Genomic DNA, 15,303 nt, shown 5'->3' on the forward strand with positions numbered 1-15,303 from the left:
AGACCTTGCTTTTTTTTCTGTGGTTCCGTTTCTATAGAGACACTTCCTGTGGCAGAGAAAAGAGGTAGTGAGCTGGTCTTTCAGGATGTGAGGGCCCACAGGAGCGGAGCTGGGCTCTCTCCGCCGCCTGCCTGCCGCCCTGCCAGCTCTGCCTGCGGCGCTGCCCACAGTCCCCATGGTGGGTCCCCCCCGAGGCGGGGACCCGTGAACAGCAGAGGCATGCCCGGGAAGCCCAAGCACCTGGGCGTCCCCAACGGACGCATGGTGAGTGCAGGCTCCGGGCCAGGCTCTTGGGGAGGGGAGGGCACACCCAGGGTGGAGCCCAGGAGCTCGCCGGGCAGGGCCGGGCAAGAAGAGCTGCAGGCTGCTTGTGGGTGGAAAAAGTTGGGTACAGATAGCAGGTGTTTGGACCTGGTGCCCTCACCCAGCACCTTCCAGACTGGCCTGCTGGGGACCTGGTCACAGGCTCTGGGTCCAGCCCCTACTGCTCCCTCTCCTGCTGCTTTGGCACCATCTGGAGCTGCCTGCATCCTAGGGTAGCAGGGACACATGGAACCCCCTTGGCCCCTGCACACCCCATGGTGGCCCAAGCCCCCACACCTCATTTAGCCCCAGCTCTCCCCTCCACACCCCAAAGGTCAAGTAAGGGGCAGCCGGCACTGGGCCACTGCCTGCAGCCGGACCTATTCCAGAGGCTTCCTGCCGGCACTGGCAGTCCTTGGGCAGCCTGGGATGGGTGCAGCTCGTCTGTTCTATCCCGGGGCTCCCGGGAAGGGGAGAGGTAGCCGGGCTGTAGGGTGCCCTGGCTGTTGCTGCTGCCCCACCCCCTAAACCCTCTCCCTGGCTGCTTGGCCTCTGAGTCAGAGCCGCCCTTGAAGGTCCAGCTTCTTTATTCCTGCAGCCGATGGGGCAGCCTGTGCTGGGCCTCCCTTCTCTCCTAGATCACCAGCCCACTTGGCAGATCCCTCGTCCCTCCTAACAACTCCAGAAAGGCCAGCCTGTGGCCTCGCCCCTTCCCAGGCCTCAGCCTCGTATTACGGAACAAAGCCATTGGGTCTGGAAACCTGGGTTCCATTCAGTCATACCAGGGGGTCCCCACTGACCCTCTGTTTCTTCATCTGTAACATGAGAATAGAGCAGATATCAAAGGCTTATTGAGATGATTAATAAGGTGAATATGAGGCCCGGACCCATTACAAGGGCTCCATAAACGTCAGCCCAACCCCACCCCTTCGTTACCAGCCCCTCCTCAAGGATCCCCCCCTTATCAGGAAACTGAGCCACCCCCAAGCACACTGCTGCCTCCTAATTCTCAAGATCTGTTTCCATCGCTCCTTCTTCCAGCATCTGTTTATCGCCCAGCCCCGGGCTAGCTGTGAGGCAGATCCCCCCGCGTTAGCCCAGTCGCCCACCTCACTGTTTCCACCCTGGAGCTTAATGGAAGTTCAAGAACCCCTGGGCCTCCCACTCCTGCCCTGGAGGCCCGACACTGGGGTGTCCAGGCCAAGGGGGGACCATGCCCACTCCCATGCCCACCCCAGACGGCGGCTGCGGAGCCCGGAGACAGACTTTACCTCTACCCTTCCCTCATCCACGACGTCTGCTCTGCCCAAAGTCATCGAGAGGAGGAGGGCACCCACGCCGAGCGCCCGGCCTCAGCAAGCCACATGCTCTCCTCTCAGCCGCTGGCACACGGGCTTATCTCTGCCCTTCCTGGGCCTGTTCTGAGTGTTCTGTGCCACCTTGGGAGTCCCGAGGGCCACACACTGCCCACTTGCAGGTCATCGAGAGCTTTCTGAGGCCACGGTCAGCTAGAACAGGGAGAGGCAGACACGCAGTGGCATCTGCAGCAGGGATGAGCATAGAGAGGCACCTGTGAGCTGGGTGTCTGGCTCCTTCCATGACTTACCTCCAGACAGAGGCACAGAGGAGTAAATGACTTCCTGAGGGCAGCGGGCGGACAGAAGGGCCTGCATTTGAACCCGGCTAGTCTGACTCAATGCCAGGGCTCCTTTGCCTCCCCGAACTGCTTGGCTCTGTCCTCCCCCTCCTTCCCCAGCTGCCACCCCACCCGCCATCACTCCCTACAGAGGCAATTTTACTCGTCAGCCTTGTCTGCCTGCCACTCAGCACGTCAGGCAACTGCAGGGAAACCTGTCACTTAGAGATGACTCTCAGCCCTCTTCCCAGAGATGTCTTCACATGGCTCCCACTGCAACTCCGTCTGTTCAACCCCTCCTCTGGGCCTGCTCCGTGCCACCCCTGCCCCGGGCACTCAGGACCCAGGCCCATCATCCTGTCCCCTGCCCTCAAGGAGCTCCCAGTCTGGCAAGACACAAAAGACATGAGCACAGACACCGGAATAGAACTCAGGTTTGGGGAAGAGCACTGGTCAGGGATAGAGAAGGCGAGGGGGGCCTGGGCGGGAGAGCTGGCCTCTCCCCGCCCGGGGTGCGCTGTGGATGGAAGGCATCCTAGCGGGAAGTGCCCGCTGGCGGAGGGCACGGCCTGAGGAAGGCCCAGAGGTGGGAAACACTGGGGAGGGGTGGCCATTGTGTCTGTCAGTCTCAGAGGCCTGGCTACCCGTCCCCACCCTACAAGGAGACCTGCGAGGCACAGCCCAGCTCCCTCTGGACCATCCATCTCAGGGCCAGGCCCTGAGTGACAGGCGGCCTTGCCGAGGGGCCAAGCCCTGGGCCAGCTCCACGGGGCTGCCTCAGGCGGAAGGGCCAGGCCCCTAGGGTTCTCTGTGGGTGTCTCTGGACCTCTGTTTCCCCCAGTCAGAACGACATGAGATGACGGTACAGAGTGCCCAGCACAGAGGACACTCAGTAAACACCCTCCCTTTGAGGTCTGACCTCTCCAGGGGTCAGGGTTCATGAGGAGCCACTAGGCTCTATACCCCCACTTGACCTTGCCTACCTGTGGCCCAAGGGCTGAGGCCCTGGGCCTCCAGCTCCCCTGGGCCTCCCGGCTCCCCCGGGCTGTCTCCTTTCCATCCTGGGAGGCAACTTAGCGGAGGGGAGACCTCAGACTCCAGAGTCAGGCTCAACCACCTCGCAGCCACGTGACTCCTGGGGCCGAGGTTTCCTCACCTGTGAGATGGGAGTGATAATCGCTGCCGCACAGGATCAGGATGTGAGGACGGCGTGAGAGCAAGGACACGGCTGTCAGAGAGTGCCTGTCACACATGGGAGCTCAGGAAATGGGGCCACCCTCACCTCAGTGTTCTCAAGGTCCGTTCCTAAAAACAGTGTGGCACACTGAGGCCCAACCATGGGCTGGGGATGCTACTGGCCACCACACCCTTCCTCATCCTCTCTTCCCCTTTTCTCCCCATCCACTCACCACTTCTCCTCAGGCCGGCCGGGTGGGGCCGGGGCAGCCCTGCTCAGCGCTATTTCCCCAGGCCTGGGAGCCTGGGCAGGTGGGAGCCGGGGCGTCCGCATGTCAGCGGAGCCCTGACCACCACAGGCCGGCGGCTTTCACATACGCCCCAGCGGGTTGGGAATGCTGACCACACGCTACCCAGGGGGAAGTTACTTGCCCCAAAATAGTGGAACTGGAACTGGATTCCATCTCCGTCCCTTCCCACCTTTGCATCTCGACCTCAACCACAAAGTTCAACAACCAGAAGGGCAAGAGGGGTTCAGGAAGGTGAACTGCAGGCTTCAGAGATGGGGTGTTCATGGTGGAGCATCCCTGGTTGGGGGGGGGGGTGGTGCTGGGGCCACCTGGGGGGCAGAGGATGGCTCCTTGGGAGCACTGGAGCAAGGTAGGGTCTTCGTGGAATGGGGTTCAGGTTGGTTCCCTCCTTCAACCCAGGCCTGCGCCCTGGATGCTACCAGACTGATAAGGGAGAGAGGCCCAGGATGGGTGGTAGAACCTGGGTGGGCAGGGGGTCCGGGCAGCTGGTATTTGGGGAGGACTGATGTCAGTGGGCAGAGATTGGAGAGCTGTTGGGTAGGGGAGCAGGAGAAAATACCAGGCAGAGGAAAGAGCAAAGTGGGAAGCAGGAGTCTGTAGGGTTGAGGGGGAAGGTTTGGTAAAGTGCGGGGTGGAGGTGAGGGAGGGGAAAGAGGGAGGCTGAGGGGGTCCATTCCCCAGGCCCAGGCAGGGCTTCAGCTGTAACTCAGCACTGGCTCAGCCTCCCAGGGCAGGGAGTGGGGCCTGCGGAGCACCTGGGAGCCGGCTCCACCTAAAGACACAGAAAACCAATGCGACCCAGTGCAAAGGAGCAAAGGAAGCAGGAGTGAGGGCTGGCTCCGGTGTGGGAGCCTTTGCCCTCTCTGAGGCCCTGGCCTGGCCCCTGCAGTCACGGGGGCTCTGCCCAGGCTGGAGGGCAGGCCAGAGGAGGCCAGTGGATACCGAGAAAGGCAGGACCACGTGGTACCCTGGGAGGGGTGGGGGAGTCAGGATGGTGCCCAGAGACCTGCAGGAGGCTCTGGCCATGGCCACGAGGCTGGAGAGCAGCCCAGGCAGGCAGGTGCCAGGAAGGGAAGGAGCAGGCTGGGAGGGACCTGCCGGCCTCACAATCCCAGCAGCTCCGACTTTCTCCTGCCACTGCGGCGATGACTCAGATGAAACCGTTAGATGGGCCGGAGCAGAGGCAGGAGTGAGGGCTGGGCGGGGCGGGGCGCCCTGGGAAAGGATTCCAGGCCCAGCCATGCCCTGCGGAACCTTCCCCCCGCTCCGCAGTATCTGATCCTGGTGCTCCTGGTGGGGAAGGAGGCTCTGGGAGGAGACCACGGCTATGAAACTAGAAAAGGGCAGGGCCGGGCTTCGAATCTGTGCTCTCTCCTCTACGGCAGGGCTCACACACTTGAAAGTGGGAGCAGGGTCAGACACCAAGACTAATACAACCACAACAATAATGTTGTCAATATTATCTACATATGCCAGATAGTGTCCTGCGTTCTTTATATATATATATATATTTAGCTTATTTAATCACAGCAACCCTTTGAAGTCAGGGCCTTTATGTGCTTCATTTGTATAGAAGAAGAAACTGAGGCACCGAGAGGTGAGGCACCCTGTCCACACTCACCCAGGCTGGGGCAGCACCTGCTTCCATAGGCAACATCAACACATCAAACCGGCCCCGGGGCCCGAGGAGAGCCTGAGCTCCTTCTCTTGTTAATTGATTTCAGAGAGGGAGAGGGAAAGGAAGATAGAAACATCAACGATGAGAATCACTGATAGGCTGCCTCCTGCACGCACCCTACTGGGGACTGAGCATGCAACCCCAGCAAGTGCCTTTGACTGGAATTGAACCCGGGACCTTTCAGTCCGCAGGCCGACGCTCTATCCACTGAGCCAAATGGGTTGTGTGTGTTTTTGACTCTGGCTGCTGCTCAGTGCCAGCCATGCTGGAAGGACTCAGGGTAGCTGGGGCATTACAGTCTTAAAGGGGAGATAGATAGCTGGGGTTTTCTGTAAAACTCCTGATTTTTAAAATATTTTTATTGACTTGGGAGAGGGAGAGGGGGTGAGAGAGACATTAATTGACTGCCTCCTGCATGCTCCCTACAGGGGATGGAGCCCCAAACCCAGATATGTGTCCTGACCAGGAATTGAATCGGCAACCTTTCTGTGCACAGGACACCCAACCACCTGAGCCACCTTGGCCAGGCAAAACTCCTGATTTTTAAATGTGAGAAACCACTTCAAACCTAAAAGAAAAAAAAAACACAACATTTTGAGGACTAAGATATCAGTAATGTCCTATATCTGCAGGCCAGCTCTGTTACTGAGTGCCCCGGTTCCCTGGGGCAGAGAGGGAGACTGCAGCCAGAGAGGGAGGCGGGGCTGCCCGGCGAGGGGGCTTTGCAGACTAGTTTCCAGTGGGGATGGGAAGGAGGCACAGGTGGTGGGAGCTCCTGTTTCAGGGCCTCGTGAAAATGTAGGAGGTGAGAGGGTGGGGAAATTGGGGGTGACTCAAGCCCTGATGTTGGGAGCTCAGGTGATGAGAAGGCAGGATGCAGGGTAACTGGTTGGGTGCCCTGCTGTGCTGGTGGCAGAGGTGGCTTCCATTTGGGCCTGGACGAATTTGAAGCGCGTGTGGGACATTGGGCGGAGCTGTTAGCAGGAGCTGGGGATACGTGTGTTTGGGATGCGTGGATGAAGAAAGGGCCCAGCACAGAGTGAGGGATGGGGAGCGGCCACGTTTCGTGGGTAGGAGATGACGAGGAAGCTGGAGGAGCTGCTGGGAAGGTAGGAGGACCACGCTAGAAAGGAGGGCTTTCCTGTTCCACTAATGACTGGATTCCCAGCGCAGTTGGAGTTGTGTGTGGAGGGGAGGAGGGGGAGGGAGTTGGTCTCTACAGCAATGCTATTCACAGTGGGGTCCATGGACCAGCAGTGTCCGCACCACCCAGGAGCTCGCTGGCAATGGCCCCAGCCTGGACCCACTGACCTTGAATCGCTGGAGGTGGAGCCCTCTGGTCTCTCCAGAGCACACTGAGGACCACTGCTCTGCTCTGTGAAGTAGTTTCCCGCGCCCTGCCCAAGGTGGTGGGACACAAGGAGACCCTGACGCCCTAGAGGAAGCAGTTGCTGTAAGGAGATCCTCAGCTTTAGAGGCGCCTCTCCTTCCTCAGAGACAACGTTGACACAGCCCTAACAGCATGCTGGCCACTGTGCCCAGTGCTGCAAATACTTTACCCCGATTTGATCCTCACAGCAGCCCCAGGAAGTGAGTTACTATTATTATTATTATTATTATTATTATTATCATCATCATCATCATCCCCTATGAGCAGATGCAGACAAACAAGTAACTTGCCCAAAGGCATACCGCTAGCAAGGCAGAGACAGGATTCAAAGTCTACCCACCATGCTGTATGCCTGGGCTTACCCAGCAGGCGCTGGAGGGAGCCAGGGCGACTGGAGGACACCAGCACACAGGGAAGGGCACGTGATGGAGGGACCTGGGGCAGCCTAAGCAAAGCCTTCACAAGCAGGGGGCTGGCTGGCAAGGCCCAGCACGGTCCTCCAGGCAGAAGAGAGCACAGCTCTAGTCTGGGAACTGGCCCCAGGACTGTTCTTTGAGAATCCACCCTGGGCTGCACTCTGATTTTCTACCTCGGATCTCTTGTAGGTTTTGGCTGTCTCTGATGGAGGTAAGCGACAGGACACGTGGAGGAAGCCTGGCTGGGGGTGGGGTGGGGTGTATGTGAAAACGGGGCGGGATACCCCTGCCACTTGCTACCTTTTCTGGGGAAAGTATCTGCAGACGGGATAGGGCCAACGGGAAGGCTGCCAAGCTCACGTCCACTTGTCCATCCCCCCCCCCGCCCCCGCAGAGCTGAGCAGCACGGTGGGACCCCAGGAGCAGAGCGAGGGCCGAGGCAGCTCCCTCAGCGTCCACAGCCTCCCCAGTGGCCCCAGCAGCCCCTTCCCCGCGGAGGAGCAGCCTGTGGCCAGCTGGGGCCTGTCCTTCGAGCGGCTGCTGCAGGACCCGCTGGGCCTGGCTTACTTCACTGTAATCCCTGGGGTCGGGTAGGGAGGGTGGGTGGCAGGTGGGGCTGGGGGCACGGATGGCGCTCCGGGCTGGCCAGTGGGACTCCCCTGTCAGCTGCCTCTCCCACAGCTTTGCTTTGGCACCTTTTCCTCCTCTCCCAGCCGGGCCCTTGGCTTCCCTCTGCCTCCCTGTGCTCTGAGTCTGGCCCTGTCTGCTTGTCGGACACTGTGGGTCTTGCTTGGCCTCTTGGCCCTGAGTCTCTATCCCCATCTCTTTGACCACATCCCCGGACTGGGTCTCTGACCCTTCACTCCCCGCCCCAGGAGTTCCTGAAGAAGGAGTTCAGTGCTGAGAACCTGACTTTCTGGAAGGCCTGCGAGCGCTTCCAGCAGATCCCCGCCAGCGACACCCAGCAGGTGGGGGGACCAGGGAGCTGAGGCAGAGAGGTGGGTGGGACCAGGGCCTGGGCGGCGCCCCTGACCTTTGCCCGTCCCGCCTGCCCCAGCTGGCTCGGGAGGCCCGCAGCATCTACCAGGAGTTCCTGTCCAGCCAGGCGCTGAGCCCCGTAAACATCGACCGGCAGGCCTGGGTCGGTGAGGAGGTGCTGGCGGAGCCGCGGCCGGACATGTTCCGGGCACAGCAGCTCCAGGTGAGAGGGCGTGGCCTGGGAGGGACCCCAGCGGAGAAGGGGCGGGGCCAGATCCAGGGGCGGAGCCTGAACGGCGTAGGCAGTGTTTCCCAAACTTCTCTCAAGATGAGAATCACCTGGTGGAGTTGTTAAACTACAGATTCCGGAATCCCAACTAAGAAGTGCTAAACTAGCCGAAACCGGTTTGGCTCAGTGGTAGAGCGTCGGCCTGTGGACTGAAAGGTCCCGGGTTCGATTCCGGTCAAGGGCATGTGCCTTGGTTGCGGTGCAAGAGGCAGCTGGTCGATGTTTCTCTCTCATCGACGTTTCTAGCTCTCTATCTCTCTCCCTTCCTCTCTGTAAAAAATCAATAATATATATTTTTTTAAAAAAAGAAGTGCTAAACTAGAATTTTTGGGAACATATAGGTAAAATTGTATACTTAACTAGTGCTCTAAGCTATGGATAAGCACTAGTTAAGTATACAATTTTACCTATATGTTTAGCACTTCTTAGTTGGGATTCAGGAATCTGTAGTTTAACAACTCCACCAGGTGATTCTCATCATGAGAGAAGTTTGGGAAACACTGGCGTAGGGTAAGGGGTGAGGAATGGGGAGGGAGAATTTGGTTGTGGGCTTGGGAACAAATAGGGCGGGCGGGAGCTGTTCAGAGGCGGGAACCTGAGGCTGCGGAGATGGAGGGGTCAGGGGCGGGGCCCAGCACAGGCGGGGGCGGGGCTGAGCTGAGACGTAGGCGGGGCCAGGAGCAGGGGCGGGGCCTGGGCTCGGAGGAGGGTCCCTCCCTAGGTTAGGGACCGGGCCAGCTCCGGGAGCCCGGCCCGGGACCCGAGCTCACGGTCCAGGCGCCTGTCGCCGTAGATCTTCAACTTGATGAAGTTCGACAGCTACGCGCGCTTCGTCAAGTCCCCCCTGTACCGCGAGTGCCTCCTGGCGGAGGCTCAGGGGCGCCCCCTGCGGGAACCTGATTCCTTGCGCCTCGGCAGCCCCGACGCCACCAGGAAGGTGCGGACGCTGGGCTATGGGGGACGGGGACAGGGTGCCCGGTGCAGATCTGCGGGGTGCTCGGGGTCTGCATGCGGTGCCAGTGCCTCCCCTGTACCTGCAGAAGCCGAAGCTGAAGCCCGGGAACTCGCTGCCGCTGGGTGTGGAGGAGCTGGGGCAGCTGCCGCCGGCTGAGGGCGCTGCGGGCCGCCCGCTCCGCAAGTCCTTCCGCGGGGGTGAGAGCTGGAGCTGGCCTGGGAGAAGAGAGGGGGCGGGCGTGTAGGCAAGCCTTGAGAATGCCCCTTCCTCCTACTTGTCCCACCGTCTGTACGTTCGTGGAAACCGAAATGCAGGTCCCAGTGGCCACCACGTTCCCCAGGTGGTTTGGTTCCCAGGCTAGACACCAAAAGTCTGGGAAGCTCCCTCAGGAGCGATGCTTGCAGGAACCCAAACTTCGTTAGACCCCTGCAAAGGCCTCCAACGGGTGCCTCTGGCAGGCACAGGCCTCAGCAGAGGGACCCGCGTGGGGAGGGGCTGCCCTGCTTATGCTCCCTCTCCCCTAGAACTGTCGGGCTCAGCAGCAAATTCGGCCTCCCTCAACTCCTCCGCCAGTCTGGACCTGGGCTTCCTTGCCTTCCTTAACAGCAAATATGAGGTAAGCATCCTGCTTAGGGGATGGGGGGAGAGACAAAGTGCGGGCTAGGGCCACTTTGTGTGGCCACCATCGTTCCTATCACCATCCCACGTCCATCTCCCCAGCTTACTCCTCGTAGCCAGTCCCTCCAGCTCCTTACTTTCTACCCGTCCTCACCGTATTGGGCCCGATGCATAGCATGGGTTCACCTCCTCTTCACCAGTGTGTGTGCCCAGATGTACAGTGTGTGTGTGTGTGTGTGTGTGTGTGTGTATAGGGGAGGAACAATGGGTGGACCTGCCTCTGGGTGCTCATATGCCCAGTTGAGCATACAGTATATGTGTTCCTGTAAGAGGACAGGTGTGCTCTTGGGGCGGGGGTGTGCATGTGTGTATGTGTGCATGTGTGTATGAATGTGTCCCAGTGAGCTTACCTGTCTGTGTACTGTCCGCGTGTCCTTGAATGTGTGCACATGACCTCCTCACCACTCCTGCCCCGAATCAGCACCATCGGAAGAGCCTTGGGAGCTCAGAAGGTGAGAGTGAAAGCCGGACGGGGAAGTACTGCTGCGTGTACCTGCCTGATGGCACCGCCTCCTTGGTCCTGGCCCGGCCTGGCCTCACCATCCGGGCCATGATGGCCGGCATCTGTGAGAAACGAGGCCTCTCCCTACCTGACATCAAGGTCTACCTGGTGGGCAACGAGCAGGTGCGAACGTGGCCTGGTCCCCAACTCCAACTCCCTTCCTGGTCCTGATCCCAGCCCCAGTCCTGTCTCTGCTCAGCTGTGACTTCAACCCCATTGCCATTCCGAATCTCCTGGACCACTACTTCGAATTCCATCCCATATCCTCACCCCCTTCCTAACTCCAGCCCCTACCCACCTACCCCTGTCTCATGCCCAACTCCAAACCAACTCCTCACTTAAACTCAGATATCCACTCTCAACCTCCAAAATCCTATCCCCCCACCCCCCAGCCTATCTGCTTTCCAGCTTCATCAACTATCACTCTGACGGGTTCTGGGGTGGCCAGTAGGGAGAAGCCCTGCTGGAGGAAGGTTTTCCTGCAGCACCCCCGCTCAGACTGCCCATCCCTGAAATGACCATTTGGGGGAGCCCTCGCCTCCTCTGCTACTTGGAGCACCTAACCTATGAAAACCTTCCTTTAGGTGCAAATGAGCATAGCTTTACAGAGAGGTCTGAGGAAAACTCACTTTAAGGGAAGGCTCCCGTAAGGGGGTCTAAGTAAGACTGCTGCAGAAGGCCTGTCAGGATTTCATTCACCCCGTAGAGAAGGCTCAGGCCCTGCCAGGTGGGTGGCAGAGGGACGTGGCCTGGGCTCTGTCCTCCAGGTCCATGGCTGGGGGTGAGCCAGACAGGATGTGATCAGGGAGGAGGAGTGGAACCCCCCATCCAGGGGTTTCTGGGGTGAGGTAGGCATTCCTGGTTGGTGGCAGGAAGGCTTCCTGGAGGAGGCAGCAGTGGAGAGGAGGAGGAGGAGCTGTGGGGGGAGTGAAGGCCTGGTGGGTAAGAAGTTCAGGGCATGTTCAGGGGCTCAGAGCGTGGGAGTGTGAGGGCCGGGGAGGAAGAGCTCTGCCCATTCCCTCAAGCCTCCAGAGCAGCCTCCACAGCCCGGACTTCCACGTCTGCTAAATATAACGTCACCGCCCACACTCCACCTGCCCCTGCAGCACAGCACAGGCCCGTGGTGAGGGCAGGCTGCCTCCCTGCCCGGCTGGTACAGGTGGCAGAGCCTCGGGGAGCAGGAATCACTGCAGCCTGGCCTCACCGTTTATGTACCTACTGTGTGCCAGGCACTGCGCCAGACACTTCACATCCCCCAGTCCTCACAGCAGACATGGGGAAGAGCCCTTTTTGCAGTGAGGACGCAGAAAGTGTCCTTACTAGATGGGGATGGAGAGAAGTGGACAAATGTCCAAAAAGGGACAAGGCCTGGATAGCTGCCCCAACGTGGGTGTGGAGGAGGAAGTGCGGCCACTGGTCCAGGTGGGATTCACAGGCCTGAGGGACAAGGGACAGCTCTCCGGGAGGCAGACCCTGTCCTGGACCAGGAAGAGGCGCTATGATCTAGGACCTAAGCCTGCCTCTTGCTCAAGCAACCCCATTACCATTTCGTGCCCCCGCCCCCCACCTCCCAGGTTTCCCATAACTCCCTCCTTTTGCAATCTGTCCAGCATTCTGCCACCCTTCTCCATAGCCTTGGCCAAGTTCCTAACGATCCTCCTCTGTGCCTCTCACCTGCCCATCCGCCCTTCCCTCTAAACGTCAGGGCAGCCCCTAAAGAGGTGTAGGTGGTCCCCTGGGGCAGCGGGGGTCACCAGGGGTGGGGGAGGACTCAGACCCTGCCTGGCGTCTGCAGAAGGCCCTGGTCCTGGATCAGGACTGCACCGTGCTGGCGGACCAGGAAGTGAGGCTGGAAAACAGGATCACCTTCCAGTGAGTGCCCCTCCCGCCAGGCCTGGGTTGGGGTCGGTGTTCTGAGCCATTGCTCTTCCCTGCAGGTCCTTCCCTGGGCGCTAACACCTCTCCCGGGACTAAGTCCCCCCCGCCGGCAGGAGGGTCTCCCGGGTTCCGGCCCCGCCTCCCCCCGGGTGGGCGGTGTGGGGAGGGAGGAGGGCGGGCCGGCGGTCTGCCCTTCCGCAGCCCGGGGTCCCCGCAGGCTGGAGCTGGCGGCGCTGCAGCGCGTGGTGCTCATCTCGGCCAAGCCCACCAAGCGGCTGCGGGAGGCGCTGCAGCCCATCCTGGCGAAGCACGGCCTGAGCGCTCACCAGATCGAGCTGCGCCGGGTGAGCCGCGGGGCCGGGGCGGGGGCCGGGCCGGGCCGGGCGGCGGGCGGCGGGCTGCGGGTCCTGCGGGTGCTGACCTGACCCCGCAGCCAGGCGAGAAGCAGCCGCTGGACCTGGGGAAGCCAGTGAGCTCGGTGGCGGGCCAGAGGCTGGTGTTGGACACTCTCCCAGGTAGGGAATGTGAGCCCCAGGTGTGGTCCCCCGGGGCTGACCGACCCAGGAGTAAAAGGGGAGGGGGGAGGGGGGCTCCAGGCGGGAGATGGACGCAAAAGGCGGCGCTCTCTGCCACAGGTGTGAAGATTTCTGAAACCGGCGACACCTGTCCCCGCCGAAGCCAGGTGAGCGAGAGGCGGAGGGCCTTCCCTTGCCCGCCGCACCTCCCTCCTGGTTGTGGTTCTGACCTCACGTTCCCACAGCGCACCCCGCCTGGAACCCAGGACAAGGGCAGCCCCCTCCCTCCACTGCCGCTCAGCTCCCTGGCCGAGGCTCCCAGCAGTGTCTCTGGGAAGCGACAGACCTGTGACATTGAAGGTACCTTGGGGAGGGTGGGAGCTAGGGACCGGGGGAGGTGGGACCATTGAGATGGCATCAGGGGACCAAATGTCACTTGAGCTGGAACAGGAGGTTGGAGGGCCAGCAGGGCAGGGGCAGGGGGTGAGCAGGGGCATCGGGGCAGGGGGCAGGAGGTGGAATAGTGTGTGTGGGTCTGTGTGGGTGGGCCCCTGACTCTGTGGCCACCACCCCCAGGCCTAGTGGAGCTGCTGAACCGGGTACAGAGCAGCGGGGCCCATGACCAGAGGGGCCTTCTGCGCAAAGAGGACCTGGTGCTTCCAGAATTTCTGCAGCTGCCTGCCCACGGGCCCGACTCCCAGGAGGCCCCAGCACAGACTGAATCATCAGCCAAGCCCAAGAGGGGCCCCTGGGACTCTGCCCTCTGACAGCCGTCCGACAGGCCAGATTGGCCGTGTGGCCCCTGGCGGGCCCAGCATGCCGGTCCCGCTCTGCATGCCTTGTCTGTGCTGTGAGTGTCCCTGGCCCTTCCTGCCACGGGCAGGCCCGGAGGAGGAGCCAGGAGGGTTTGGAGAGGGGCTCTGAGCAGCCACACAGCCACCACCCCTTGGTCCCTCACAGGCTTGCCCTCCATCCCTGCAGCCAGGCCACTGCGGGGAGGTGGGGCTCCCCTCCTTTCTTTCTCTACCCTGTGCAGGCGTGCCCATCACAGAGGGGTGGTGTTGGCAGTGCCAGCCTCCCCACCTGTGCCAGCTTCACCAGGGAGCAGAAGGAGGGCAGGCCCCCCCTCAGGGAGCCAGTATGAGTAAGGGCCGGGGGAGGGGGGCAGCTGGGTAGCCCCTCCCTCTAGCCACTGCACTCTGCTGGATGGACAGATTTTGCACTTGGGTTGGGGCAGCTAGGTTTGTCCTGGATGTATAATATTGTTATATAATAATTATTATTATTCTGCCTTGAGGCGTGTTCCTTGTGTACCCTGTACTCCAACCTCTCAAACCACACTGCACCCCCCAAACCACAACGCATCTGTCATCAAGGTCACAGGGTGCGGAGTGCCCCCCGACTTCCTGTTATCAGAACTTCTCTTCTTGACTGTACAGAGTATGGAGGGCAGGGGAGAGAGAGAGAGAGAGATATAACACTGAAGAGGGAGGGAGAGGAAGGGGAAGAACCTCTGGGCAGCTGTGCCTCTGCCGGGTTTTTTCTTGGTTTCCGATCTGAGTACAATGTCTACTCACTTTCTTCTTCTTTATGGGACTGGGGGTCCCTGAAGACTTAGCTGTGGTTTCTGAGGATGCATTGAAGGCCTCGTAGGGGGCACTGGGCGTTGCTGCTGGGGCAGGTCCTGCCCCTTTCCTGCTCTAGCTGGGTGGCCTTCCCTGTCCCAGGCAGCCAGGGCAGCCCCACGCAGGAAAGCCCGCCCAGAAGAAGGGTCCCGGCCTGTAGGCAGAGAAGCCAGATTCAGTCCCGGTGGTGAGACAGAGGAAGCAAGGGGACACAGGAGATGCAAGATGGTATCTGGGGAGTGAGGGGTCCTTTTTTTTTTTTTTCAAATATATATTTTATTGATTTTTTACAGAGAGGAAGAGAGGTAGAGAGTTAGAAACATCAATGAGAGAATCATCGATCAGCTGCCTCTAGCACACCCTCTACTGGGGATGTGCCCACAACCAAGGTACATGCCCTTGACCGGAATTGAACCTGGGACCTTTTAGTCCGCAGACCGATGCTCTATCCACTGAGCCAAACCGGTCTCAGCGTGAGGGGTCCTCTTGATCACCTCACCAGGCTGAGCTCTCATCCCCACTCCAGCTCTTTGCACTTCCTGTCACCTCTGCCAGCAGCTCCAGTGGCACCAACACCCCACCATGTCACTGGAGAGATGGGGAGGGGGATGCGTTGCTGGCCCACTATGCTTTTCTCCAGACGTCAAAGCCAAACCTTCCTATTTAAGAGGGCTTCAGCACTCTGCCCCCTCAGTCCATGTTGTTGGGCTGTGTTGACCCCTAGCTGCTGGCATGAGCTCATGACCCAGGCCTGGCCAGTCGGTTTAGTTCAGGGATGATCTCACGCAGTGAGAACACCAGTCCTGGCCATTTTCTACCATCTCCCGGGGACGTGCAGAAAGGACCTGCAGGGAGAGAACCTACATGCAAATGAAGGCAACACAGGAGACGAGGACTGAGAGACGGAAGGAGACTCCTGACAAAATTATCTAAATGCCTACATTCCTGCACGCTCCACGTTAGCCACCTGTAG

General features: G+C 60.2%; 1 protein-coding gene across 1 annotated transcript; it reads left to right on the forward strand.

The window, feature by feature from the left end:
- Window positions 1-23: 23 nt before the first annotated feature.
- On the forward strand, window positions 24-14,001 carry RGS14 (regulator of G protein signaling 14). The gene is made up of 15 exons (XM_084886636.1): window positions 24-264; window positions 7,100-7,121; window positions 7,305-7,483; window positions 7,786-7,878; window positions 7,968-8,111; window positions 8,971-9,114; window positions 9,218-9,329; window positions 9,657-9,748; window positions 10,232-10,435; window positions 12,108-12,184; window positions 12,408-12,534; window positions 12,624-12,705; window positions 12,826-12,872; window positions 12,951-13,065; window positions 13,282-14,001. Exons 1-15 carry the CDS (start codon window positions 220-222, stop codon window positions 13,470-13,472), a joined length of 1,674 nt encoding a protein of 557 aa, XP_084742762.1. The 5' UTR covers window positions 24-219; the 3' UTR covers window positions 13,473-14,001.
- The last annotated feature ends 1,302 nt before the right edge of the window (window positions 14,002-15,303 follow it).

Source organism: Pipistrellus hanaki (assembly GCF_964339955.1).
Source record: "Pipistrellus hanaki genome assembly, chromosome: 5".
Taxonomy (NCBI): Eukaryota; Metazoa; Chordata; class Mammalia; order Chiroptera; family Vespertilionidae; genus Pipistrellus; species Pipistrellus hanaki.

Coding starts and splice junctions, on each gene's coding strand:
- RGS14 (XM_084886636.1), top strand. CDS start 220: ATGCCCGGGAAGCCCAAGCACCTGGGCGTCCCCAACGGACGCATG. Junction 7,122..7,304: donor TTTGGCTGTCTCTGATGGAG/GTAAGCGACAGG, acceptor CCGCCCCCGCAG/AGCTGAGCAGCACGGTGGGA. Junction 13,066..13,281: donor ACAGACCTGTGACATTGAAG/GTACCTTGGGGA, acceptor CACCACCCCCAG/GCCTAGTGGAGCTGCTGAAC.